The sequence below is a fragment of the Neofelis nebulosa genome, chromosome 5 (genome assembly GCF_028018385.1).
Source record: "Neofelis nebulosa isolate mNeoNeb1 chromosome 5, mNeoNeb1.pri, whole genome shotgun sequence".
In the NCBI taxonomy this organism is placed as follows: Eukaryota; Metazoa; Chordata; class Mammalia; order Carnivora; family Felidae; genus Neofelis; species Neofelis nebulosa.
The window spans coordinates 148,108,144-148,134,959 of record NC_080786.1 but is presented as its reverse complement, the minus strand read 5'-3'; the positions used below and the strand labels follow the sequence as shown (position 1 = coordinate 148,134,959).

Here is a 26,816-nt window from a genome sequence, read left to right as displayed (position 1 = left end):
TTGTAAAATAGACTGAAAGGTGTCCTGGATGTAGGCGGGAATGCGGGCAGGGTGTCCTATTCCGTTGCTTTTCTCATACCATTTTCCCCCCCCACAAGGGGGCGCGATGGAGCACAATATGAAACATCCTGCCAGCCACCAGTGGTTCTCAAAGTGTGGTCCCCGGACCAGCAGCATGAGCCACACCAGGGAACTTGTTAGAAATGCAAATTACCAGGCCTCTGCGGAATAGACTACCTAGATTTGGGGCCCAGGAACCTGATTTAACAAGCTATCCAGGTGATTTTTTTAAGGCAAACTAAAGTTTGAGAAGCTTGCTCTGGACTATCAGGAATTCCTCAGAGTTTCCATCTTCCCCCCCCCCCCCCGCCCCCCAGAAAGTCTTCCCCCTAGACTTGGGCTCATGACCTAGTCTATATGCTGGAAGATTCTGCAAATAGGATGATCCCTCTGAGGTGAATGATATCACTGACTTCTTAGCAAACGTTTTCCTGTGCCAGAGCTGAGCTCCACATCTGGGTCCTTCTAGTCCTCAGTCTTGTACCCTCCCCTGGCCAAATGCTCTTTCTAGAATGCTTTAGATTCTCTTCCTGGGACGGGACAATTTGAGGATGGGCAGGCAGATGGGAGCTGGGAAAGCAGCAGGGACGAGCCATCCTTATGTTAATATTCTCCACGCCCATCCCCACGACCTCATTCAAAGCCACTGCAATGTGGCCAAACTATAAATCCACAGATCCATGAGCTGGGCACGAACCACCATGCAGGTTTGCAGATGAATCTGGAACTTGGGCCCTCCACTCAGCCACCAGCTTGGTCCAGCTGTTCTTTGCGGGTTGGGGCGTTGGCTGTGCTTCATTAGAACAACTGCTCCCTCAGCGAGCTCTCAGGAAGGAAGCAAGTCCTGATGGCTCGCTCTGTTCAGTTCTGCCCGCCTCTGCCGAGCCCCTGTGGGAGCTTTGGCTTTTGAGTGGTGGAGTGACAGCCACCAAGTCCTTGGGCTTTCATTAAGAAAGCCACCTGGGAAACACTCTTCAGTTTGGGAGGAAACATCTCACTTGTCACCTATTCTCACCAAACTGTCCTGTCAATGACTCAAAGAGCCCAGGAGAGAGGAAGGCTTGTTCTTATTACAGAGCAGAATGCAGCCCTTGCATTACAGGGACTTGTAGGAACTCTCACGGAGCAGGGTCTCCCCTAGAATTTTCAGGACATTCCTTTCTTTTAAAAAAAATTTTTTTTAATGTGTGTTTACTTTTGAGCGAGAGATACAGAACGTGAGTGGGGGTGGGGCAGAGAGAGAGAGGGAGACACGGCATCCGAAGCAGGCTCCAGGCTCTGAGCCGTCAGCCCAGAGCCCGACGCGGGGCTCGAACCCACGAACCGTGAGATCGTGACCTGAGCCGAATCTGGATGCTTAACCCGAGCCACCCAGGTGCCCAGGACCTTCCTCACTGTGGGGATATTAGGATATTGTTTAGAGCTGCAGTTGTTAGACGCATCCCATACCGTGCAGGGGTGTTTGCAGGGATACAAACATCGGGCTAGGACATCAGGGGGACACTGGTTGCCCCATCCTCTGAACATCCGTTTCAGTCACAATTTCCCTTGGAGAACATGATGGATGCTATGAACTCTGGCCCCAGAAAACTCACGTGTACAACACACACACACACGCGTGCACACACACACACACACACATATTTTGCACACAGTTTTATAGGGTTCACAGGCCCTCTTGAAGCTTGTTCGTGGATCTCATTCATTCATTCATTCATTGGACACGTGTTTACCGACGTCCTGTCTTGAGTCTGGCACCAACTGCTGGGTGCTGAGGATTCACAGTGAAAGAGGAGAAACGTCTGCCTCCAGAGCATACAGTCCTCGGCTGGGGGTGGTATTAGTTCCCACAGGCCGAAGGGATACTAACCGCCACCAAGCTGAGGCTTGTGCGGCCCCCCAGCCCCCGGGGGCTGAGAAAGCATTTTTGGTTGTCATAATGACTGGAGGTGACGGCTGGGATTGGGTGGGGCTGGCCCAGGGCTGTTAAGATGCCCTGCAATACACAGGACAGGGAATTGCCTTCCCCGAATGTCAACAGCCCCCCCACTGAGAAACACTGACATTACTGGAAACTGAAAGCCCGGCCAGGTTGACAGCTCTGAAGCAAGGATACTGCAAGTGACCGGCAGATTTGCTTAGAACGACTGAGGAGTCGGAAACAAGGACCCGGGAGGAAACATTACCAGGAAATGGCTTGCTTTGGATTTCAGAAGTTCTGAGTCTTCAAGTTTTACATGGTATGGTTGTCGTTGTTGCTGTTTTAAGTTTATTTATTTATTTTGAGAGAGAGAGAGCGAGCGCGCAAGTCGGGGAGGGGCAGAGGGAGGAGGGGAGAGAGAGAATCCCAAGCAGGCTCCGCGTTGTCAGTACAAAGCCTCACGCGGGGCTCGAACTCACGAACTGTGAGATCGTGACCTGAGCTGAAGTCAAGGTCCCGACTCTTAACCGACTGAGCCCCCTGGCTCCCCTACGTGGTACGGCTTTGAAGAAGCCCGGAGCCCGAACAACAGCAAAAGGTCTAGAGTGGACTTAGGCTATTAGTCCAAGAATCCCTGGTTCCCGGGGCCAGTTTGGGGTGAAATGGGGGGTCTGTTGCACATGGAAGGGGGGGGGCACGAGGAGGTTGCACGGCCTCCTGCTCCGGGCAGCTCCAGCATTCCCGTCCATCCACCCAGAGGACCCATGTCAGAGCTGACCCAGCTGACAGGTGCCATGTGACTCTGGGTTGCTTGCCGCCACAAATTCCACCCCACGCCGTCCACCTACCAGCCTGCCTGGAGGCAGGGGACTGGCTCAGATGGCCTCTCCAGGCCCCAGCGTACAACAAAAAGCAGAGATTTTGTGGGGAGATTCGTCTCAGCATTGTATGCCAACAGTGTTGGCTTTGAATGGTCTTTTTAGCTACTGAACCGACCCACACGATGCTGTTTTAAAAGTTCTTGCTGCTGGATGCCAGACCAAGAAGACCATTACAGGCTGGAAATAGGTACTTTGAGCTAAAAAATATCCTTCCTTTGAAAATTTAATATTTAGAAAAACAAACGAGTTTAAAAACTCCATTATTCAGAGCGGGGTAAATGGAAAAGACATTGCAAATAAGAGAGTTTTCTTTAAGGGTGGAGGGACGTGGTTCTTCTCTCCTTTGGGAACCAGGATAAACATGATTTTCTGGCTCCCTTTCCCGGGGAAAAATGAGAGAATAAAGCAGAGCAAATAACTTTTCACAGACATCTCGGTGTGATGAAGGGATTCTTAAAACGAACTATAATCCACTCACAGCTGAAATAATATTGCAAGCGACTCTGGGCACTTAAAACCGATCCCTAATTACAGCCCACATAAAATTCCCAATCTATGTGCTGTCCCTTGTAATTTTGCGTAGTTAGACACATTCACAAAGTGGAGAGTAGCCGTGAGACCCCTTTGAGAGTAGTTGAGTCTGGGGCACTGGAGAGAATGTGGGAAAATCTTAGCCAGAAAGGTCATCTTGTCACCTCAACGGGACAACGTTCATAGGAACAGCATAATCTAAATAAATTGCTTTATTACAAAACTAGTACATAAACACATGCTCGGTGTAAACAGTTCAAAGGATACAGAAGTACTTAGGGTACAACCGGGGCGTCGCCCCTCTCATTCCCAACCCTTCTCCTTCCGTTCTCAACAAGGCCCATGATTTTAAAAACCAAACCAGCCCCACAGCAAGCCGGGCACTGGACAAACCAAATAAACAGACCTCGTTCCTGTTATGAAAGGGCCAAAATATACTCTAAGATGGTCAATAAATATTTATTAAGTTCCTACGAAGCCCAAGAGACACAGGAATGAGCAAGATAATGCCCTTGTCCTCAAGGAAACTCACAGCTGGGAGGGAGACGCGAACATGGAAATTAAATTTGAAATAGCAAGCAGCGGAGAACGTTCCTGCAGGTCTGCGAGGATAGTAGAGTCTGCAGGGCTCAGAAGTACATGCTCCTTGTCCCGAGGGAGGAAGGCTCTGTGAGGAGGTCCTACTTGTGTGTGTGTGTGTGGGGGGGGGGGGGGACGGGGGGTTCTGCATCAGGGAGGATGGGGCCATTATGTTGGGGGTGTGGGGCCAGTATGCCAAGTAGGTGCAGGGACACTATGGGAGATAAGGCGGGAAGCGGGAAGGCAATAAGGTGGGTAGTACATGACATCACAGAAGGCATAATGCCAGAGGGGCCAGGTGAGAAGTCCCACAATATGGAAACTCAGGCAATGGTTTTTCACCTTTAAGAGAAAGGATATACCAGTGTCTGTGGGGACATTCTGCCCAAATTCTCCGGCTAAATGGCCTCGCTCACTGGGATGCCTGTTGGAGCTGGAGCTCCTGTCTACACCGAAGCCTTCTCCAGGGCGGGCCTCAATGGAGGGAACAGGGGCCTTGTGGCTCTCGTGGCTCCTGCCAGGCTACACTGGATTTTTCTGGGAAAATGAGTCTGATTGTGTTGCCTTCGACCTCCTGGACAGAATGGCACATGTGGGATGGCTTGTCATGTAGGAAAGGCTGCAATGGATACGACATAAAGAAGGTTCTCCGGCCAGAGCACTCCCCCCTCCCCCCTCTCCCCCCACAATCCCATTCTCTAAGCTGTGAACTTGTGTGCTCCCCCTGTGCAGCTGTGCTTGGAGCTGGGACTTGGTGGTGAATGAGGTGGGCCGGGTCCTTGTCCTTGGGGAGCCCTGGTCTACCAGAGGCTCGGGCATCCCACCTAGACTCTGGTTCTGGCCAAAGTACAGGAAACTCACAAAGGGCATCACTGCAAGCTGCCCGTCCCTGAGACCTCAGCGTTGAAGTCCTTAAGACTGGATTCTTATGGGGGTTTAGAGGAGCTGGATGGGCATGGGGACCTGTAGTGGGGGGAGGGGGAATGTCACCTGATGGCACCAAAGACCCCCCGATGCCTTATGTCCAGCTGAACCCAGGCAGCCCTCTCCGGCCTGTCTGGGGGAACTCACTAGACCCATTAGGCTGGGTCCCTCTGGGGGAACTCGCTAGACCCATTAGGCTGGGTCCTTCTGGGGGAACTCGCTAGACCCATTCGGCTGGGTCCCTCTGGGGGAACTCGCTAGACCCATTAGGCTGGGTCCCTCTGGGGGCTTCCATTCAGCCACACTCAGCATTAACCCCGTAGCTTCAAAGGGTCAAGGTGGCTTCCAGAAGAATAACAATTCTTCTAAGAAGGGGAATCCAGTCTACATGGGGTGCCAGGCAGTTTAATGACTATTGAGAATTTGCAAAAATCAAATTACTCTCAGGGATAGGTTCTCTCTTAATTTGCCATAGGTCACTTTTAACTAAAGGCATGGCGTTCATGGCTTTATAACGGATGCTGGGATCCCTGGTGCGGCGTCGAGCATCCCACGGCGTGCACTCGTTCGCTCATTCCTGGCCCCACCGATGTTACCACCCTTGCTTTCCTTTCTTGCTGAGCCTCTGCTTTCAAGACCCACCACCCTGCGGTATCTCAGGGACCCTCAGCAGCGGCCGCAAGTAAATCCTTCGGGTACACAAAGCAGGCTGGGGTGTTAGAAGTACAGACACATGTTTATTGGAATGAGAGGCAGTAGGTTTGACTGGAGGGACCTGGGAATATCTTCCAGAGAAGCAGGGATTTGGCTTGGACTCCATCAGGCACATGGCAGTTTCGGGTGGGGAAGTAGCGAGGGATCCAAGTAGAGGAAGCGGTTGGAGAAAAGGGGAATAGAGAGAAAGCAGTGAGGAGAGAAAGCAGATGCTGGGGTAACAGGGAGTCAAGGAAGTCAACACTGCATGCTCGCATGAGCCACACGGTTCCAGGCGCTGCATGTAGGTGAACTCACAGAGTCCTCACGGACAATCCTGTGTGGCAGCTACTACACCTATTCTCCCATTGAACAGACAGGGAAACTGAGGCACAGAGAAGTTAAGTGACTTGCCAAAGCCTCAGTTAATCAATGGCAGGGGGGGGGGGTCCTACCCCGGAGTTACTGTTCTGAACCACCATGCCTCCTGCCTTGCTGGGAAGGTGACGTATTAGTCAGCTAACGCTGCTGTAACCACGTCCCACAGACCACGCGGCTCACACGTGAGAAATGGAGTCTCACAGCGCCGGAGGCAGCAAGTCCAAGATCAAGGTACCAGCAGGTCTGATTTCTTCTAAGGTCTTTCTCCTTAGCGGGCAGGTGGCCATCTTGTCCCTGCATCCTCACATGGCCTTTCTTCTGTTACAAAATCATTGCTGGTGACTCTTTGCGTCCAAATGGCCTCTTCACATTGGAGGTAGGGCCCACCCTGATGGCCTCATCTTAACTTAATGACCTCTTTAAGGCCCCCAGCTCCAGAAACAGTCATATTCTGAGGTACTGGGGGGAAGGGCTTCAACGTTTCAATCTGGTGGGGGAGGGGGACACAGTTCGGCCCGGGGCGGTGGGGGGAGGTACAGTCAAGGAGTTTGAACAGCAGAGTGAGACGTCTACATTTTTGTCTTGGTTGCAGAGCTGGGAAAGGTCCGGGCCGTGTTTCGGAAGGATCCCGGTGGCAGCTTCACGGAGGCTGGGTGAGGGCTGTGGCCCCTGAGAATGGCCGCATGTTTGGAATCACCTAAGGAGATTTAGAAGGCCCGGTGTCCCTGCGGTAGCCCGGACCAATCAAATCCACCTGGCCGGGGTTCCGACCGGGCCTCTGTAACATGTGGAAGCTTCCAGGAGGCTCCTACGTGCAGCCCAGAGTGAGGACCACTCCATCAGAGGGAGCCCCGAAATCAAGACACCTGGTGCGAAAAGGGAGCAAAATTCAGAAACTAGATCTGTCCAGGCTCATGTAGCACGAGAGCGTCACAACTGTTGAACCGATTCCAGACCCAGGTGGGTCCCTCAAGCGACTTGTCCAAAGGGAACTATGGTTGTAACCCAGAATGCCGTCCCTCCGTCCATGACCTGGAGCTCAGACAAGCCTCTGACGCTGTGTCCCTGGAGGTCACACTGCCACCACCTGACCCCCAATGCTAGGCCTAGAGCTCAAAAAGGTCACTCTGCTCATCGGCCTCCTTGTATCGATGGGACAGCGGAGTCCACAGGTGCACGGTGACTTCTGCTATCAGGAATAAGCCCTCCGTTCTTGCTGTCTTGGGAGATAGAGACCCACAAGAAAACCAAAGAGTAGGCCCGAGGGTGGTCGGTCCCCGTTCCTCTCCCAACGCGTTCCCGAAAGACCTGGCTGTGAAGATGGTCTGGTCCGTGGCGCCCGAGGCTGTTGGGCCGGCGGTAGCCAGGCTGGGTCAAGGCGGCTGTGTCTCCTCTGACAGTGACCCTTGGCTGGCCAGTCCCGGGACCCAGCTCTGGCGGTCCAGAGGGGCAGGCATCCTCCTCGTCCCAGTGGAACTTTCTTCTCGAGGGTCTAAGCATAGCCCGGTCCCCTGCGGTCTCTCCTAACTTGGCAAACTGACCCCGGTGGGACACAAGAGACAACCTGAGCCCGGGACATTTCCTGCTCATTTCCAGCAACTGCATAGCTGCGCTCAGGTCCCTGCTTTCATGGAGCTTCCATTCTAGTGGGGGAGACAGAAAACCAAATACACGCATAAATAATATGGTAGTTAGGGCGGTTATAAGAATGATGAATGACAATTCTTTTGACTACTAAGCTCATTTCCAGTCCCAGGGTCTTCTCACGTGAATTTATCTTTTAAGCCATGGTGGCTTCCCAAACACAGCTTTGTGCAGGGTTCGAGGTCACATGCAGCGCAGAGACTGAGCACCGATGTGTCCTTTCCTTGCAGCCTAGATGGGGAGGAAGGAGCGAGACCGTCCACACAGGGCTCCTGAACGACCGCCATGGGCGGTCACGACATGCAAGGGTGCAAGGTAGGCGCTGTCCTCTGGTTCATAAGCTACCGGGGAGATGGGGCGTCGCACAATAATCAATCATACAAGGGGAGGTACCATTGCTACTTGTAAGTGCTGTTCCTGTGTGGGTCTTTGTGGGATCCGGCCTTGCCCCCCAGGGAGCTCACAGTCTTGGGCGGGAGATGAGTATCTGTGTGTCTGTGCGTGTGTCTGAGTCTTAAAATCCACTCATCTTCACGTATGATGAGTTACTAGCAGCTCAGCAAAGAGCTGAGTCACGGCGAGTCGGTGGAGCTGGGCTGGGCAGCAAGGAGAGGAGGAGGGGGAAGATGGGAGGACCAAGGTGGAGAAGACAGGGAGGCGGGGGGTTGGGGGGGACGGGCTGTAAGGCGGGGAGGAGACTGTGGTGATAGCAGGGAGGTGCAGGTCGGGTAGGACGAGACAAGCAAGAGTGGGGCCGGACAACGGGTGTCCACGGATCCCAGACCGATGACACTCTGGCAGGTTGAGTGATGGGATCTCTAGGTGGGGAAAGGCCCCGTGTCCACGCTGTCCACACTGCTCATTTCCTCCCCAGTTCACACCCAGCATGTGCGGACCAGTGATGCAGGTGGGCATTTCCATCAAGTGGTTTGGAGGTCAGAGGAGAGGGTTTTCAAGAGGGCGTCTTGGAAATCCACTGCAGCAACAGAAGCCTGGACCGCTGTGGAGGGTCCTCACGGTTACTCAAAAGGGGGCAGAGAGAATGTGAGATCGGGATGGTAACGACTAGCTCTGGAAGGGGCTCAGCCCAGGGCTTCCCCTCTTCAAGCATCAGGGTCCCCTCCTGCAAGCTGGAGGCCCATGTGCCCTGCACCTGCCACACCTTTTGGTGTTAGAAACCTGGAAGGTGTTTGGATGACGGCAGCCGTCTATGGGTTCCACCAGCAGCTCAGAAAGGAAGGCACCGATCAGGGAAGGCTTCCCTGAGCAAGCGATGACTGACCTGTGCTAAAGACGAAGCATAAGGAGCTCTCCATGAGGAGAAGGGAAGAGAGGGGTCCGGCCGGATGGGCTGGGGAAGGGAGAAGATGAGGCAGGGCTTTGAGGCCCAGCTGCGAGATTTGGGCCATTATCACTGGGAAGCCCTGGATGATTGTTAGCAGATTGCAACTTCCATTTTTAAAATAGCTCTCTGCCCACGGGGTGGGGAAGAGGCTGGAAAACAGTGAGACTGGAGCAGGGACGGGTTAGAAGGCTGACGGTCCTGGGGGGCCTGGATGGCTCAGTCGGTTAAGCGACTGACTCTTGGTTTGGGCTCAGGTCATGATCTCACGGTTTGTGGGTTCAAGCCTTGCATCGGGCTCCGTGCTAATGGTGTGGGATTCTCTCTCTCTGCCCCAACGTTCCCCCCTCCCCCCCTCAAAATAAATAAATAAACTTAAAAAAAAAAAAAAGAAGGCTACGGTCTTCATGCAACGACTGGAGAAACTTGGTCACCCTCAGGGCCTTTGCGCTTGCTATCCCTCAGGCTTGAAACACGTTTCTCCCTGACCTTTGCCTGCCAAGTCCTCTGCAGTCAGACCTCCACCTCTCCACAGAGGCCTTCCTGGGCCATCCCATCTGCGATAGCCCTGGCCCTCAGTCACATCCTGGCCCATTTCATCCAGCAGCAGCTGAAATGACTTATTTGTGAGCTGGTGTTCTCCTCTGGCTCCTACAAGCTCCATGAGAGCAGGCGCCCGGTCTGTGTCTCACTGAGCACAGCCCTGTCACCTGGCCCCGTGTTCCTTGGCCACGACTCTCCTCTCCGGGAGTGCAGGAGAGGAGGTGCTTGCCAGGAAATGCAGGCAGACTGGACCCCTCCTGGTCTCCCAGGAGCTGTTGACACAGCAGGGTGGAGGGGAGGGGCAGGGGAGGGAGGGGAGAGGACTGGCAGATTACTTCTGCCCCTTGAGGATGGGGTGAGGGCTCCCACCACGAGGGAGCCCGTGACACTGGAGGGTCGTACTGAGGACTCAGATGTGGGGGTCTTCCCACAGCGGCCTGAGAAGGACAAGGTAATGCCCCACAGAGGAGAGGGTCATCCTGGCTTCCACTTCTCTGCTGGGACAGATCATAGGGTTCAAACCCTGCCGGAGGCTTGGCAAACAGACCAGACGCATCCAAGACCCAAAGCTGTGGATGCTGAGAGGCATGTCCGGGTGTCCGCGACGGGGCAGGAGAGAACTCATCTCCCAGTCTTTAAGTGTGCTGGAGACGGCGCTTTGGGGTGCCCCCCACCCTTGTGACACATGTCCCTTATCCAAGCTGTACGGCTGCTTAAAAACAAAACACAAAGAACAAAAAGAACGAGCTCCTGGCACGTCTGGGGGCCAAACATTCCAGTCTTTCTTTGCTGGCGAGAGAACACAAGGCCACAGAATGCAGAGATGAGAAATAAGGGATCCAGTGACTCAATGCATGGGTGACAGGTTTATTGTGGGGCGCTGCATGGGCCTGCCAACCGGGTCCACGGACGTGACATTTAGAAGCCTCGCACATTCCATTTGCTCTGTCGGCCTCCCTGACGCCAGCCGCGTTGAAACACAGGGCAACTTCTCCCATTTGCCAAGCGTCCGCAGACGGGGCTGGGTGTCACCGCACATTGAGGGAGCGTGAGGAAGGTGTTTACTCCAACACAGGTGGGCCTCCCACTACTGGAGAACAGGGGACCCCGATTTGTGCACAAATGAATGAGATGGCTGAAGGTTTTAAGGAAGCTGTCCAATCTTTTCTCTGCAAAATCCCTTATCTACAAAAGCACTGCTTTCTGTAAAGTCTTTTTTTTTTTTTTTTTTTCAACGTTTTTTTTTTTTTTTTTTTAATTTATTTTTGGGACAGAGAGAGACAGAGCATGAACGGGGGAGGGTCAGAGAGAGGGAGACACAGAATCAGAAACAGGCTCCAGGCTCCGAGCCATCAGCCCAGAGCCTGACGCGGGGCTCGAACTCACGGACCGCGAGATCGTGACCTGGCTGAAGTCGGACGCTTAACCGACTGCGCCACCCAGGCGCCCCTCTGTAAAGTCTTAAAATGCACACAACCTTCTGTCTCGGTTTATTGCAAGAAAGGAGGAAGCCAGTTAAATGGATTCCTTCACGCCCAGGACCAGATGCAAATGCCTTTTCTCTCCTGTAAGAATGACAAGAAGGCTATTGTCTGGGGGGGGGGGCTTACTACCTGCTGGGTACAATTATTATCCCTCCATATGTAAATGAGGAAACTATAGCACAAAGGGGTTAAGTCACTTGGCCACAATCACACAATTAGGAAGTGGGAGAGCTGGGATTTGAACCCATGTCCCGAACCACCACCCTGTATCCCTTCCTGACCTCTATAGAAGCCCGGGGTACCGTTACGTCGGACTCCTCCATCGCCACTATCTGCCTACAGGAAAATAAAATACTCCAAAACTTTAAGAGAAATGGAATGAAATATTACCCTGAACTTGTAGACAGGCCGTGTTAGTACCTTTGGCGCCATGTTTTTCTGGCAGAGGCCAGCCATGGAAACGGAGACGCTACGGCAACCGTTCTCGGGGTGGCACTGAGCACGGGCGTCTCTGGCAAGCCTGTGTCTTTGGAAGATCCTGCAGTGGGGGTGAGCAGGACTAGAAGGGTTGAGGAGGCGGCTGTGTCCTGAGCCCGAGCACTGAGAAGGTGCCACAATGTGCCGGCATCGGGCAACAGCTCCTCCGCCCCCCAGCTATGAGTGAACCACACACGGAAGAGGAACCTGGTCTCCACCTTTACACAGTCGTGGTTATGGGAGGCGGCTGGTGCTGAGGTGCTGCTGTTCCCACGTGGCACAAGGTCCAAGGACTAGCCAGGGAGAGGGGGAGGGGCCTCTGAGAACGTCACGCTCTCAGCTCACAGCGCAGGGCTAGTGCGCACGGCTCTCCGTGATCTGGATTTCGTGGACCGATGGGGGAGCGGGGGGAGGGGGGAAGGGGGGGTGCGGGTGGGTAGGTGGGTGGCATCTCTCTGCATGCACATGCGCGCGTGCGCCCACCCCTCCCGCCCCTAGACCTCCCCCCACTTTCCTGGTGGGGCCTGGAGTGCGGCGGGTGGACCTGTTGAGCTCGAGTGTGTGTGACAGGGGACCAAGAAGGGAGGGGGCAGCACAGGACGGAGAAGGGGAAGAAACCAGGGGAATCAAGTCATTCAACGGAGTGAAAACTGGCTCCTTGATGAAAAACGTTAGATAAAGTGCTTTTGCCCCTTGTAGGTCACTCGGGAGCAACTACACGAAGAGGAGGATCTGCCCAACTTTAAAAAAACGACGGGCAGAGTCAAGGGGACACTTCCTCTTTCGAGGCTTGCAACATCACCCTGACCTCAGGTGCGGGGCAGATGTGGGAACCGCAGCGGTCCGCCTCAGCCAGAATCTTCTATAGCGTGATGGGTCTGTTTGCACCACCCCACCCAATATTACCAAGCTAAAGACGGAGGCGCGCGCGCGCACGCACACGCACACACACACGCGCGCGCGCGCACACACACACACACACACACACACACACAGCCTGTTGACAACGTAAAACAATAACCTGGTAGTTTCTGAGAGGTAGTGTGTGTTTAACAGCAAGTTGCCCTGGTATAATTTTGTAGCTGATTTTCACTTTTGACAAACAAAACCTTTTACTTTTTTTGTGAATCAAATCCTATCATTTAAAAATGACCGGGGAGGGGCGTCTGGGTGGCTCAGTTAAACATGGGGCTCTTGATTTCAAGCCAGGTCACGGTCTCCTGGCTCTTGAGATGGAGCCCCAAGCCCTGACAGTGTAGATCCTTCTTGGGATTTTCTCTCTCCCTCTCTCTCTCTCCCTGCTCCTCCCCTGTTTGTGATCTCTCTTTCTCTCTCGAAATAAATAAACACTTAAAAAATAATAAAAATTAAAATGTCCAGGGAGTTTTTAAAGAACTTCCTTGGGGCGCCTGGTTGGCACAGTCAGTTAAGCATCTGACTCTTGATTTTGGCTCAGGTCATGATCTCACAGTTAGCTCGAGCCCCATACTGGGCTCCACACTGACAGTGCAGAGCCTGCTTGGGATTCTCTATCCTTCTCTCTGTCCTTCCCATGCACTCTCTTTCTGTCAAAATAAACTTTAAAAGATAGTTAAAAAAAAAAAAAAAAGAAAGAAAAAAAAAGAACTTTCCCCCGAGTGGCAATGGAACCCTTTGAGATGGAATAACTACACACCAGGAAACATTCTGGAAACCTGGCTTTTTGTGTGTGTGGAATTTTCTTAAAGAAAAGCCCAAGAGAATTCTGGCCGAAGTGAAATAGTGAAATATTCACATACAGCTATCGTGATCTTTGACCTTATTATGTTCCCCTATCCCACCAGATCCAAAATATCAGACATTTTGAAGACTTGGGTTGTTTTTTTTTTTTTTCCTGTGCATTTTGGGACCACTGGCAGTCAATGTAGTTTTTCATAAAAATTCTCTTGGGTGTTTTGGAACTAAAAGAAATGAATAGGATTAACGTATACTTTTGCTAGAAGAAAAAAATGAATATTCACTCTCAGGAATTAATTTTCAATTTGCCAGGAAGCAGGGCTGTGATTTGTTGGGCCCGTTCCCCAACTGTGATCTGGGTGGCTGCCTCCCCGACCCCGTGCCAGGGGTAGACCTGGCCCAGAGGAAGGTTGCCACACCCTGGCATCTCTGGTCCTTGGCCTCCTTCACGGACCAGATGAGCAACAGACCCCAGGAGCAGCCCCTCCCAAGAACACAGTTGCTGTTGGGAAACTCACAGCTCAAGGAAAGGGGCCTGCAAATGTACCTCGGTATCCTCTTGGGGGGTGATGTGGTGTGCCTGGAATGGAACCCCCAGTGCCTCTTCCTCGTGTATTAATTGTTCAACCCACTCGTTCAAACAGGCATTTCTGAGTACTTAACCTACTATGTGCCAAGGTGGGCATATAGCATATTGAGCAACAGAAATTGCGGTTTTATAGGTGAGAGGTGGGAATATTGGTGATTCCATGTTTTAACCTACTACTGAGAGGGTTTTCTTAAGCTGGTATTACCAGGGTTTTCTTCGGATGGGATCAAAGAAGGCATAGAGAGAGAGCCCAGTTGCCATCTGCTTATGGGAGTCTGGATCTGCCCAGTTCCCTTCCAGAAACAGGGCAAACACCAGTTTCTGCCATATGTGTAACGGTGTAATATTTTTTACTTTACAAAGGGAAGAATCCTTCCTTTACATCAGCTTCTCCAGGACACCCTTTTTACGCAGAGGCAGTCCAGGCTCTGGCCCGCTGGCCGCCACTCTGTTCCCTCTCTGCAGCTCTCTGGGCCCTGTTCTGCAGTGCAGAGAGGCAGCTGGCCTTAGGAAGGCAACTCAAAACTGCAAAAGGAGGGTGATCTCATTTGTACACGTCTTGTCCATATGGCGCTGTACCCACAGATCAGTTGCAGATACATTCACATGACAAATCGGCACCAATTATGAAATTAAATGATTTAATGACCAGCTGTTTTTGTTAAACGACCAAAAAAAAAAAAAAATCTGACATCTTTAAACTCTGGGGCCAAAGGAGATACCTAGCATCACTTTGCTAACTTAATTAAAAGATGCTTTTTCTCTCTTTTATTCAACTTCCTGTTAAGCAGATTTTCTGAGAACAGGACTAAAAGTACTTTAGTACCAAACTGCATACAATGGGGAATAGCCAAGAAGAGTACGATCAAGTCTAAAATATAGGACCAAGATTCTGGGACACTTTTTACGCCACAGATACAGAGCATGAACTTATTACATGATTAAGTTTACTCAACAGTAGTTACGGAACAAAAGCAGCGACTACCAGCAAGGCACCTATTTTAGCCGTGAACAACCAGGTGAACATTAACCACGGTGGCCAGTGGGTGGGACTGGGGTTTCTCAACCTTGGTACTGGTGACATCTGAGTCCGGATAATTCTCCGTGGTGGGGGTGGTCCTGTGCCCTGCAGTGCAGTTCACAGCATCCCTGGTCTGCACCCACTAGATGCCGGTAGCATTCCCCCTGGTTGAGAAGAAGTGGATCAGATGGACACTCCATAATCAAATGCAAACCAAATGGTTTGAGGGGGAAAGAGCATGTCCTGGGGAACAACCTGTGTCCGTTCACAGACCAGAAGGGAGCCTGGAGGAATGATCTATAGAGAGGGGATTGTAGAGAGAGTTACAGAGTGCACAGCAGTACCCACCTTGACAATGTGTCGCTTCAACCAAACTCAAGGCTGGAGAAGAAACATTGGCTTATATGGGGGAAGGGCTCCTGGGCAAGAGATGGGGCTTGCTGTCTTGATCCTTGCTCCACAAGTGGGGGGCAGGGACAGAGATCTCTCCACCCACCTCCTGGCCTTTGCACGTCCTGACATCTGTGCCTAGAACAGCCACTTCTCTTTCCGGCTTCATCTGGCCCCTAGTTCTTTCAGGTCTCAGGTTAAATATCACTTCCTGCTGGGAGGGTTCTCTGACCCTCTCCCTGCTGCCGCCCTGCCTGCCCCAACTGGATGTCCTGCTCAGTGGTGCCTTGCAACCATACTTCCAGCACAGGCCTTATCACCTTATCACACACAGTCCACATATATTTTTACATGTACTGCGGTAGTTTGGTTTTCTGCTGGTTCTTCCCATTAGAACACAGACTCCATGAGGACAGGGACCCTCTCTCCAGTAGTGACTGAGCAGCACACTCTCCCCAGAGTCCCGTAGGATGCCGGACACGTGATGGATCCCTGCCCCCCAAAATAGAAACCATTGTTCAAATGGAGGGCCGAGGAGGGTCGCTAAGTGAAGTTCATGATCGGAAGCAAGTGCACGGTCATCAGAGCAAAGTTTCTTCAACACATACACTGGTTTATTTCTGCAAGGGCGACAAGACTGGCGTGTGCGAGGCAGAAACGGATGGCGGGGAGCAGTATGGAAGCCGTGAAAGTTTCCATCTCCACCCACACGTTCTCTGGATGTTCATCAGACACTTATTACATCTTTCAGAGAAATGTTTTGTACCCTGAGTCCAGTCACACACCTGTCAATGTATCAAGGACGTGCACCAAAAGCCCGAAGAGACAGTTAACCGCTCAGCTGCGCGGTAGTTCTAGTCTTCAAAACCCGTCTTGTAAGGGGCCATCCTCTACTCCTTGATCAGGGAGGCGTGGATAGCAAGGTGGGGGCTGGGGGCGGGGTCAAAGAAGACTCCGTGAGGAGCGGAAGGCGTCTGCATCTCAAAGCCCAAGCGTCCCCATGGCCACGTGGGCAGCTGGCCCCGGCTGCCATCTAGTCTGTCTGGTTCCCCGTCACCACTGCCTGGTTCCAACAGCAAAACACAGAGACATTTCCGTCTAACTTTTGTATGAAGAATTTAATTATCTATACACGTAACTAATCCAAAAGGTGGTATTACAGTTGTTAAAGCCGCAGGTTTATGTATTTATATATCTTACATTCATATCCATGAAAATACTGGAGCGCAAGGGAACGAGGGGAAGCAGCCCCCATTCTCCGCGCCGTGTGAGTGCGGGAGGGGCTCTGCACAGACGCCCCCGAGGGAGGCGTGAAAACGGAAGGTGACTTCAGGTTACAAAGGCATTAGTGGAACCGCGAGACTGTGCTGAGGCTCCCCCCACCCGGTGTCCTGTGCTGTCAGCAGCGGGCATTTTTATTGAGAGCTTCCAACTAGTGTTTAAAAGACACACATGGCTTCAGCTACAACACATCTAACACATACATGGACCATGAGCTCCATTTCGTATTAATCTGCAGAAATCCCACAGTCTAGTTAAAAAAAATGTAAACATTGGAAATTAATTGCAGGGAGACTTCTATACATTCTTTCTTGTCAAGAAAATTACGTGTTCAAAATCGGTCGTTCCGTGAAAAGTAACTGGAATAAAAACTTCATGTAACAGAGACTAAGGAGAGATTGTAGATACTGTTGATCGTGACAACCTCAGCGGCGTCGTCTACTGATTTTATGGTATGAAAACACGCAAGATTAAAAACCCCAAACAGAAAACACCAACTCAACCAGATAAATCTGAGACCGAACAAAAAAACACAGGTGCTTTCTCCTGTGGCTACAAGGTCACTGTGCAAAATCAGATTAATGTGATTAGAGCATCGTACAAGGTGGTAGCTTTCGCCATGGGAAGAACTAAGTTCTTATGTACAGGACGTATTATTACATGCTCGGCAGGGTACATCTGATACACACGAACAAGCGCCAAACACCTTCCGTTTAATTGGGGTCGTACTACACGGCTTTAAAACAGATACACTGAATTCCTCTGCTTCCACAGCAGGGGGCGGGGGAAACCCAAACTACACAATGTCGTTGGTAACACTGGACAAAATGAACAAAGAAAATACATCAAGTCTCAGATTTATGGACATTTGGAACATTTTTTTTTTTTTTTCCATAGCACACGCAGAATTCCTTGATAGTGGGTCTTTTTGCAAAACCAAAATGGCAAAGGAGTAATTTATTGATTTTTATTAAAAGGCTAAAATATATCTTAAAAACACTTTTAAAACTATCGAAAGCACCTGTGCAAAGGTGGGGGGGAAGTCAATTCGAGTCACTAGGAAAGCCACAAAAGGACCCACTACCCTGTGTAATTTTGTAAGGTTTGCTTCTATCTCTGCAAGTCATAACTCGACATTGTCATCACGTGCAACTAAGGTAAAATGAGGTAAACTGCTCTGCAGTGAGTTCTTCTACTCAGAAGGCAGTAGGTGATCATGCTGGAAGTCACATGATCAAGGCTGCATCTCCCATCATCCCTCTGGGCAGTGATATGGGATAGTGGGTCTCTTTGAGGACTTTCAAGCCTGAGGGGGGGATGGACAACATATGATTCCTAGAAAAAGGAGGAAAACAACACATAAGCAAAACAAAACAATGAGCAAAATTCAAGCTAGGAAAATGAGTCAGGCATGTCAACAGCATGGTGCCAAAATGATCAAAAAAAAAAAAAAAAAAGGAAAAAGGGGGGAGGGGAGGGAGGGGACATGCTACAGAAGGAATGAAAAAAAAAAAAAAACAAAAGAAAAGAAAAGAAAACAACCCCACAAGATAAAAGTCTTGCATTACAGAAGGTCTTCAAAGAGACTGTTGCGAATGCAGCAATGGTCTAGCTTTACGTTCTGCAAACAAAGCTCGGCAGAATCAGAGCAATGCTGCATGTTTTACCGTAAGGAACCAGACAGGAGAGACAACGGAGCCGTTCAGGCACTTACATTGCTGGCTTGGGTCCATGTCTGTGGTCAGCTTCACGTAGTTGGAGGGGAAGAGCCCCACTTGTCCATTGACTTCTCCTTTCCACCAGTCGGGGTCCTCCTTGTTGAGGACGTTGATGATCTGGCCCTTGTTGAAGGCCAGTTCATCGTCGTTCTGGGCGATGTAGTCGTACATGCCGATCACCTGGCACACTGTGGAAGACACAGGGCCAGGTGAGAGCTGCCCGGCCGAGAGGCACGCGGAAGGGGCCACTTGGGGTCATCAGATATGCCCACGTGTTAGTGCTGTTCTTTCGGGACAGGGCAGAGCGAGGGCAACAGAGGAAGATGGGTTAAAAACCAAGACGACAGCAAAATTTCACATGGAGTCTTTAGTTTGTATAAGCCCTTCCTCTTTCTCATGTGGACTTGTCAGCAGAAAATTTACACTGATGACTGAACGCTCATGGAATCATTTCTATTTGAGTGGAGGGGAACTCCTTAAAAATGCTGACTCTGGAAGCCGGGTCAGCCGTGCATCCCGTGCATCCCGGGGACTTTGCTACAGTTCTCTGCTTCCTTTCTTGCTTCTTCTTTTGTCTTTTTAAGGTGGAAGGTAATTATCATCTGATCTCCCCACAAACCCAAATCTTCCTGAACAGTAAAAATCCATGTTTTATTCTGCTCTATCTTTGTGTCTCAAACTTTTGTCTCAGAGGAGAAATTTCCACATTCAAGAATAATTTTTCTTGTCTCTTTTTCCCTCCAACCTATGGGAGGTTAAACTGCCTTCGTTTCCTGGCATTATCACACTTTAGATAAGACCATACGGTGAGGTCGTGCCCCTAATTAATCTTTCTTAACCAACCTGTATATGGGTGTAGGTTTTTCAAATTCTCCAGCTAACTGAATCGCTTCAGCAAATCCTTTCTGTGGGTTTCAACCAACCTGATGAGAGGGAACTGCCAGGCATCCCCCCAAGGCGGGGAGGGTGGGGGGATCCAGCTGGCACCACACCCCTCTGCCCACACGAGGCCACAGCTCAGGCAGAGAGGCCCAGCTGGGGCTGGGCACAGTCCCGGTTTGCCAATCCTTTCGTTTCTTGCAAAGGCTGCCAAGTGTGAATCTGATTTCACCGGGATGTATGGCAAGGACACGAATGAAAATTCTGCATTTTCCACAAATGCCACCCAAGAACTGGTAGCTTTAAAGACCTAAGGCAGAATCCTGCTCCCCTGACCTCACCCGCCTCAAATATTACCAAAGCATCTAATTTGGTCTCTTCAGGCAGAAAATAGCCAACCGGCTCAGCCGCAGTGCCCTCTGTTCTTTTGAGTCCTTTAGGAGAGTGTGTGCAACATCCTGCCCAGTAAAGCGAAGCCCCTCTGTTCACAGGAAATGTCACAGGGGAGTTATTTTAGTCTTCAGTGAACAGCATATTGCAACCAACAGAACCCCGTGGCCTCCAGCTCTATCTCCTGACCTATTTAGACCCCAGCCATTTATGTTTAGGAGCTCCCTTTTGTCCCCTCACCCCCTCGCCCAAATCCCAAATTAAATAGTTGGAAGGAAATCAAGAGAAAAATCTGGCTTTAATGCCGCAGCATTCATGGCTGCTTTAGGAAGAGGGTTCCAACAAGGGCCCTGTTGTACCCAGAACAGCAAAGCTGCTTAGATACTTGGTCCTTTTGAAAAACATATTCCAGACCACATTAGTTGGGTATCAGTCCCGGCAAGCACAGGAAGTGCTTACAGCAGATGTGAGAAACAATCTAAGATACTTCAGGAGAAAACCGACTGGAAAGACCAACGTGACCCGCAGGCCATCTTCCAAATAGAGATCGTAAACCACCTACCTGCCGGTAACGCCGTCGGCTTCGGTGGCTCCGTTGGAGTGATTTTGCTTGTCCCAGGGCTTAAAAGTTTTACATAATTAGCGGGGAACCAGCCTATCTGGCGCTTTTTCCCACGTGCCTAGTAAGAAAATAATTACATCAAAATGTTTAAGAGGTTCATGATCCTTCTTGATGAAGTTTTTGCTATGCAACAGAGCACTTGTACAGTTTATAGAAAACTGCAAACCAAGTGGCATTAACACAGTAGAATCTCTCACTTACTTACCAGATTATGCAACGAAAACCCCATAGCTCAAATTCAAATTGTGGCAGTCATTGGTCAGCAAAGCCTGGAGTGTTGCTGCACGGGCTGGGCTGTGCGGATCACAATTCCGTGTGATGTGGTATGTCCTAGCTAGAACCCTTGCTCGGGCAGCGCCGGCTCTGATGTGTTAATTTCAGGTAATGTAGAGATTATGGCAAATGCCAACATGACATAAGGATTTCACAGGAATGAAAGTAGTAACAATCATAAAGTACTACTAATCACAGCAGGCCACGCTTACTGGTGCTTTTGCTGAGTCACGTCCTGCACTGAGCAGGTTACATGTATGTATCTGCACAATGCCGGAAGGGAGAATCCTAATACTTCTCCCATTTCCCAGATAAAGAAAGTGAGGCCCAGAAAAGTTAAGTGAGTTCTGGCGTCATAAGCTAGTTAGTGGTAAGTCCCTATTTACCCTCACGCCTCATTCTTCTGGACGATACAAGGTAACATACTGTAATATTTACAGGACATAAAGAGTCTCAACTTGACATTGTTTTCAAAGACCGTCAGGCCTCCGTGACGGCTACAGCCATTCCCAGTGCCATTCTTTTCTCCTTCGCTTCCATCTGATTCAACACAAGACCCGTTTACTGAGTGTTTACATGCTGGGTGTTGTCGGAAAGGGATAGCCTATGACATGGAGGAACGGATAATAAAGGTGGTGAGCTGAGACCTGCAATTTCTGACTCACTCTGTGAGATGGAAGAGTCTAGTTGAGAATCTTGAGCAGTGCTATGACCACGCAACTACACCAATGGCAACAGAGAACTCAAACTGGTTTACCCGTGTGCACACGTGCATGCACACACGCGCTGTATCTCTAGAAAGCAAGACTCTGGTGAAAGCAGTTGCTTTTGGAGCACGTGGGCGGCTCAGTCAGTTAAGTGCCCGACTTCAACTCAGATCATGATCTCATAGTCCGTGGGTTCGAGCCCCACATCGGACTCTGTGCTGACAGTTCAGAACCTGGGGCCTGCTTCGGGTTCTGTGTCTCCCTCTCTCTGCCTCTCCCCTGCTCACGCTCTCTCTCAAAAATAAATAAGCATTAAAAAAAAAGAAAAAAAGCGGTTGCTTTTGAGGATGGGGTGGGCGGGAGACATTTTGCATCCCCTTTTGCTCACTGCTGCATTTTACTTATTTTTTATTACTTTTTCAACATTTTATTTTTAAGTAATCTCTACGCCTACCTTGGGGCTCAAACCCACAACCCCGAGATCGAGAGTCACGTGCTCCACTGACTGAGCCGGCCGGGTGCCCCTCACTTTTGAATTTTCAGCCATGTGAATATATTACCTATTCCCAAAATAAGAAAATGAAGCTAAGAGATAAGAAAGCTTCCTCCACCTTAACTCTGCCCTCCCACCTGCCAATTTATTAAGAGGGATACATCTGGGTTACTTGTAGAACGCAGATCGAATTTCCCTTTCCTTGTGCTCTGATAGACTTCATGCCCTTGGCCGAAGGGCTAAAGCTTTTATGTTTACAGGGAATCCGCCCACGACGGCAGCCTCTCATTTGCAAGCCCCCACGTGTTCATCTGTCCAGTACCCGCCACATGGCTTGCAACGACTCTGCCATGCCCCTGCGGCTTCACAAGGACGGAACACAGAGCTCACTGGCAATTTCTTCATGTGTGTATCCAGTGAAAGTGCCAGAAGCCCTCCGTGCACACGGCAATCCACCCACTTTACTGTGGATTGCCAGAACGGTTCAAAACTCTCTTCTGAGCAAGGTGCTAGGAATGTGAGGATGAAAAACTACGGTTACCGCTTTCAGAAAGCTGATAACCTACATGCAGACGTGAGAAATGTGTGTGAGAAGCTAAGCAATGACATCCACATCAGTATTAAATACCAAGAGTGGTGCGGGCATCGGGACCCCACCATCATTCAGGGGAAGAAGAGGCTGCTGCTGGTGGGATGGCCACAAAGCTTCTGGGGGAGGTGGGATATGGCAAGCTCTGGCGGGTTGGGGGAGGGCTGGGAGACAACCACGGGTGGGGCACGTTACTCTCAGTGAGGCTAAGAGAGTCTAGGGGAGTCACCTGTTTTCAAGAGAGCAAACCACCAAACGAAATGGGGCTGGAACGGAGATGTCGCCGATGGTTGGGAAGATGAATAGGGGAGCGGCTGAGAAGGGAAGAGGAGCACCTGGGGGCAGCCTGAGGCGACACCAGCACAACAGTACAAAGAGGAGTAGGTCCCGAGACCCCAGAGGTCAAGGTCAGATTCCTGAGCCTGTAAGGTCAGTGTGGTCAGCCCTGCTGGACGGGTTTTATGGCTGCCCACCAGCCAGCTGCCCGAGACGAGTTTAACCTCTGGCTCTACTCCAGGCAAGCTTTTCATTCCACCCAAGACACGTTTCTCTAGTCCTCTGGCTCACCCCGCACTCTGCTGGCACTTGATTTCTTAACTTGCTGCCCCATATGCACAGCTCACCACAATATACAGACCTTGCCCTCCCTGGCCTTGACAAAACGGTGAATTGAAGACACAGGCACGCGCGCGCGCGCGCACACACACACACACACACACACACACACGGGTCTAAATACGTTGTGTCGTACAGATGTGGCTTTCGTATCACACCTTATACTGCTACCGATGATGAGCTCTGCTTCTATAATGCCATGACACTTGAGATGTCACTGCAGGCGTCCCTCATCATGATTTCTCATGCTACCAACCCCCACTATCTGAACTCAGGGGTCAAAACAAATTTGGATAAGTCTTTCAATGAATCCTTAGCTCTCACAACTCTGCCACTGGCTGTCCGAAGCTCAAAAAACAAACACATAGGTTCCGATGGTGTGCACTCTCCCGATATCCACACGCAGGACAAGGCGGTGCGGGGTTAGCTGTCCTTTGCGATGAAATTGTATCCCTTTGAGATTTTGCACATTCAACTTTGGACGGAGGATTTTAAACACAAGGAAAAGACACTAACTTGCAGCTCTCCTTCCCACCATCCACCTGGGTTCTTTTTTCGGATCAAAATCAGCTGACCAGGGGCCAGGGTGAGCTGCTCCGGACCCGTGGCAGTGTAGCAGGCAATCACCTGTGCGATTTCTGGAAAACAAGACCAAACAGCGCAGCGCAGCGTTATGGTCAGAAGAAGAGCTCCTAGGAAGACACAGCCACCTCCCGGGTTCACAGATTAACATCATCAAAGCCACTGCACTGGGCTGGCTTTCTACTAAATGAAGATGGCCCACTCAGTCACCCCCCATTCCATGACCTCCAATCCAAAGGCAGCAATCCAGGACTCGGGTGGCCTTTTGGTGCTGCTGTAGGACTTCCTCATCATCTCTCAGAACTCACTGACCAACTTCCCTCTGCGAACCCCACTCCTGTGCCCAATTCCGGCACCTTCTGTCCCAGCCCCGCCCGCAATTACTGCGAATGCCCTGTCGCCAGCAGCTGGGCCTCCTTCCTCCCCAGCCCGCCTTCCACCCCGTAGCACACAGTTCACTCGAGGGTTGTTAAGTGAATGAAGGAACTCACGTGGAGCTTTCCCACCGGCCAAGTAAGTAAACAGAGAAATCCTATTTTCTCCAGAAACTTTTGGGAGCGTGGCACTAGCTGATTTACATGTTGTGGCTTTAGACGCTCAGCCCCACCCACGTGACCATGTTCTTTGTGGCTCACATTTTGAGGGTGATCCCTGAATATCAGGTAGGAATCATGTCAATGCGCGTTTATTTCTTTTTATTTCGAGTTAGAAAAAAAAAAAGGATCTGGCGTTAAGAGGGGAATTTTATGAATAAACAGCTCAGCACGGAAAAAAAAACCAAAAACAAAAAACGTAAACAGTTCTGTACTTTCCCTGAATGTTAAAAATCTCATGGGGAAAATTCCAGCAGCACCACAGACCAGGCTCTGAAGAGTACATTTCTACTGGCACAGGAGGTCGAGTACGAAAAGACAAAATCCTTCTCTGACTAAATTCTGGCGTATCCACAGTGACTGCTTTCGGAACTTCTCGAAGCAGTGAGGAACAAACTGTTCTATTCCTCCGTGCTCTCTCCCCGTCATAACAGATCTTGACAGAAAGAAGGAATGAGGTAAAGACAGACAGACAGAAAGAAAGGCAAGAGGTAAAAAGGCTCCCCCCTCTGACAGGTATTTCCCCCTTCTCTAAAAGGCACAGTAGCAACAAGCCCTCCATGACCCTGTTCTGCCACCAGCCTCCGGCCACCATGCTAGGAGCGCCAGGCTGTCAGGGGGCAGGTCTGGCCTTGCCAGCTGCTTCAGGGAGATCGGGGGAAGCAAGACGGAGGCCAGCTTACACACCTTGGCCCCAGCCCTCGCTGGGAAATCTGTGCTGGGGTAAGATTTCTCCCATAACTCACCAAGGACTAGCTGTAGATTCCAAGAGTTTTTGGTTTGGAGAGAGTCCCAATTAGTGTCCTATTTGGCCTCAGATTTTCCCGCTCCTCAAAGGACCTGGCATATGCGCAGCCAGCAATCTGCCCCAGCATTCTTTTCTGTCTTTTGTGTCCCTGAGCAGCTCGTTGGTTTTAGGATAACGTTAAGCCCATCTGGACCCTTTGGAACGGCAATCCAAAAGGTAAAACACTCACAGTTAAAACACAGATTTGAAAACTCAGGTGTTCCAGTATCTGGAGTCCGACTAAAATCCTAAGGCAACTTGAGAGCCCACTTTTCCGGGTAAACCTGTCTGGGGCGGACCACGACACGCAGAAGCACCAGATCCCCTCAGCCTGGCAGGAACTCTTCAACCCACCATTTCCTACAGAACCTCACGACAAAAACGCCCAGATGACCTAAGTGAGGAAGGCGTGCCATACAAACCGTATTATTTCACATCTGTTTCTTTCTCCTCTCTTTCACGGTGCTCTTTGTAGCACATGTGAGTCTGTTTACATAAACTAAAGCCTGAGTTCGGAGGGATGGCTATAATTTTGTGCCTTCAATGTGTACCTGAGGCAAAGCAACCCATGGGCTTCCAAATTAAAGGGACCTGTGCTTTGCTGCTCTTTGACTCTTCTCCACTACTTATGTCGTGGGACGGAGATTGTGCTGTCAGGAGAGGAAAAGAGTGTCCTGGACCTACCAAGAGGGTGATGAAGCAGCGGCTGAGCCCAAATCGTACAGCTCCCTGAATTACAACTTCCCACCACACTGCCTGGCTTACTTCTTCACAACCCAAGAACGTTCTGTCTAGCAATGTCCCTGCTCCCCATGTGTGAAGCAATAGCCATACTGCATAACCGTGTATACGTTATTAACGGATTTCAAGAAAAGGATCTACCCCAACCACTCCTTGGAAAGGTCCTTCTGTCTTTCTTTTTAGGCTTCTGGCCTCTAATGAACAAAGATGCAGGAGCAACTGTCAATTACATTCAAAACATTGAAAAAGAAGCATCAGGGTTTGTAACTTACCAGGTTTTTTTCCTAAACTCCCTGTTTTCCCAGCAGTTCCAGAGCCCTTAAAACAGAGCAAAAGGTCTCATTTGCATACTGCAGAGTTTTGGTCATGCAACTTAAAAAACGATCAATGATGACACAAGCCCGCTCGAGCCCCTAAAGCCCCCTGTTCATTCTGGGGAAACACAGCAGCACTGTATCTCCTGACATCAGATGGGTACCAGGAAACCATGGGACAAAATAAGTACTTTAAAACACACAGCTTTTACCCTCTTCTTTAGGGAAAAGGGAGCAAAGTATGTGGCACTGTAGGGTCCCAGTGGGCTCAAGTTCTGTCTGTGTATAGCATACTGTCCCTGGGTCAAACCAAACAGGGGGTGCCAGGCGAGGAAGACTGTTAGTCTGTGTCCTAAACACTGAGCTCCTGCTTGTATTCAAATGGTTATTCAATATTTCACACACAAAAACTATACGGGCTGTGAACATCTAGGAGCCCGAAATCCAGATTTGCTACATAAAATATTAATATTTTGCCACATTTTTTAGAGGTTTCTTTTTTTAACAACGGAAACAGTACAGTGGCAATTCAAACACACCTTCCCCCATCCCACTGACATCTTTATCCAAAGAGGCAGCCCCTTTCCTGTGTATCCCTTCCGCTCAAATCTTACATTGCTTAACACTGAAATTCCTCTATCAATGCTGGATGTACAATCCATAGAAACAGACCATACTTTTTTTTTTTTTTTTTTTTTTGCAACTACTAATTGTTCCAAAAGTGCTCTGGGGTTGAATTCCTTTATGGATACTCATGGAATTTTAAACCAGCTGAACAAGCCAACAGAGACCTCGAGTCAGGACAGGGGCCAGACTGTAATCTGTCATTACAAAGTGCTTTATTCTGAATTGATTTTCATCCTCGAGTCCCTATCTGCCAGTAAATTAAGTTTTCCAATCAAAACAAAACAAAACAAAACAAAAGGCTTAATAAAGTAAATGACAGTTACTGTAAGAATAAAAACATGTCATTTATCTAACGTATCATAGTCTCTTTATTTGGGTCATTGAAATTTAATAACCATTTACCAGGGAAAGTTTGAGTTATAAGTTTCA

General features: G+C 50.1%; 1 protein-coding gene across 6 annotated transcripts in view; it reads right to left on the bottom strand.

The window, feature by feature from the left end:
* Nucleotides 1–26,816, bottom strand: part of ITSN1 (intersectin 1) — a 221,887-nt gene that overhangs the window by 31,616 nt on the left and 163,455 nt on the right. For 2 of the 6 annotated variants that reach the window (XM_058732474.1, XM_058732475.1), the window contains 4 exons: nucleotides 25,719–25,764; nucleotides 23,260–23,381; nucleotides 20,007–20,124; nucleotides 18,172–18,363 (listed from right to left, as the gene is read on the bottom strand). In XM_058732474.1, coding sequence (XP_058588457.1) covers nucleotides 18,172–18,363; nucleotides 20,007–20,124; nucleotides 23,260–23,381; nucleotides 25,719–25,764 — 478 coding nt within the window. Of the gene's footprint in view, nucleotides 1–5,606; nucleotides 7,614–16,275; nucleotides 17,793–18,171; nucleotides 18,364–20,006; nucleotides 20,125–23,259; nucleotides 23,382–25,718; nucleotides 25,765–26,816 lie in introns of those variants that run through there. The other 4 variants (XM_058732476.1, XM_058732477.1, XM_058732479.1 and 1 more) reach the window with 3 other exon arrangements.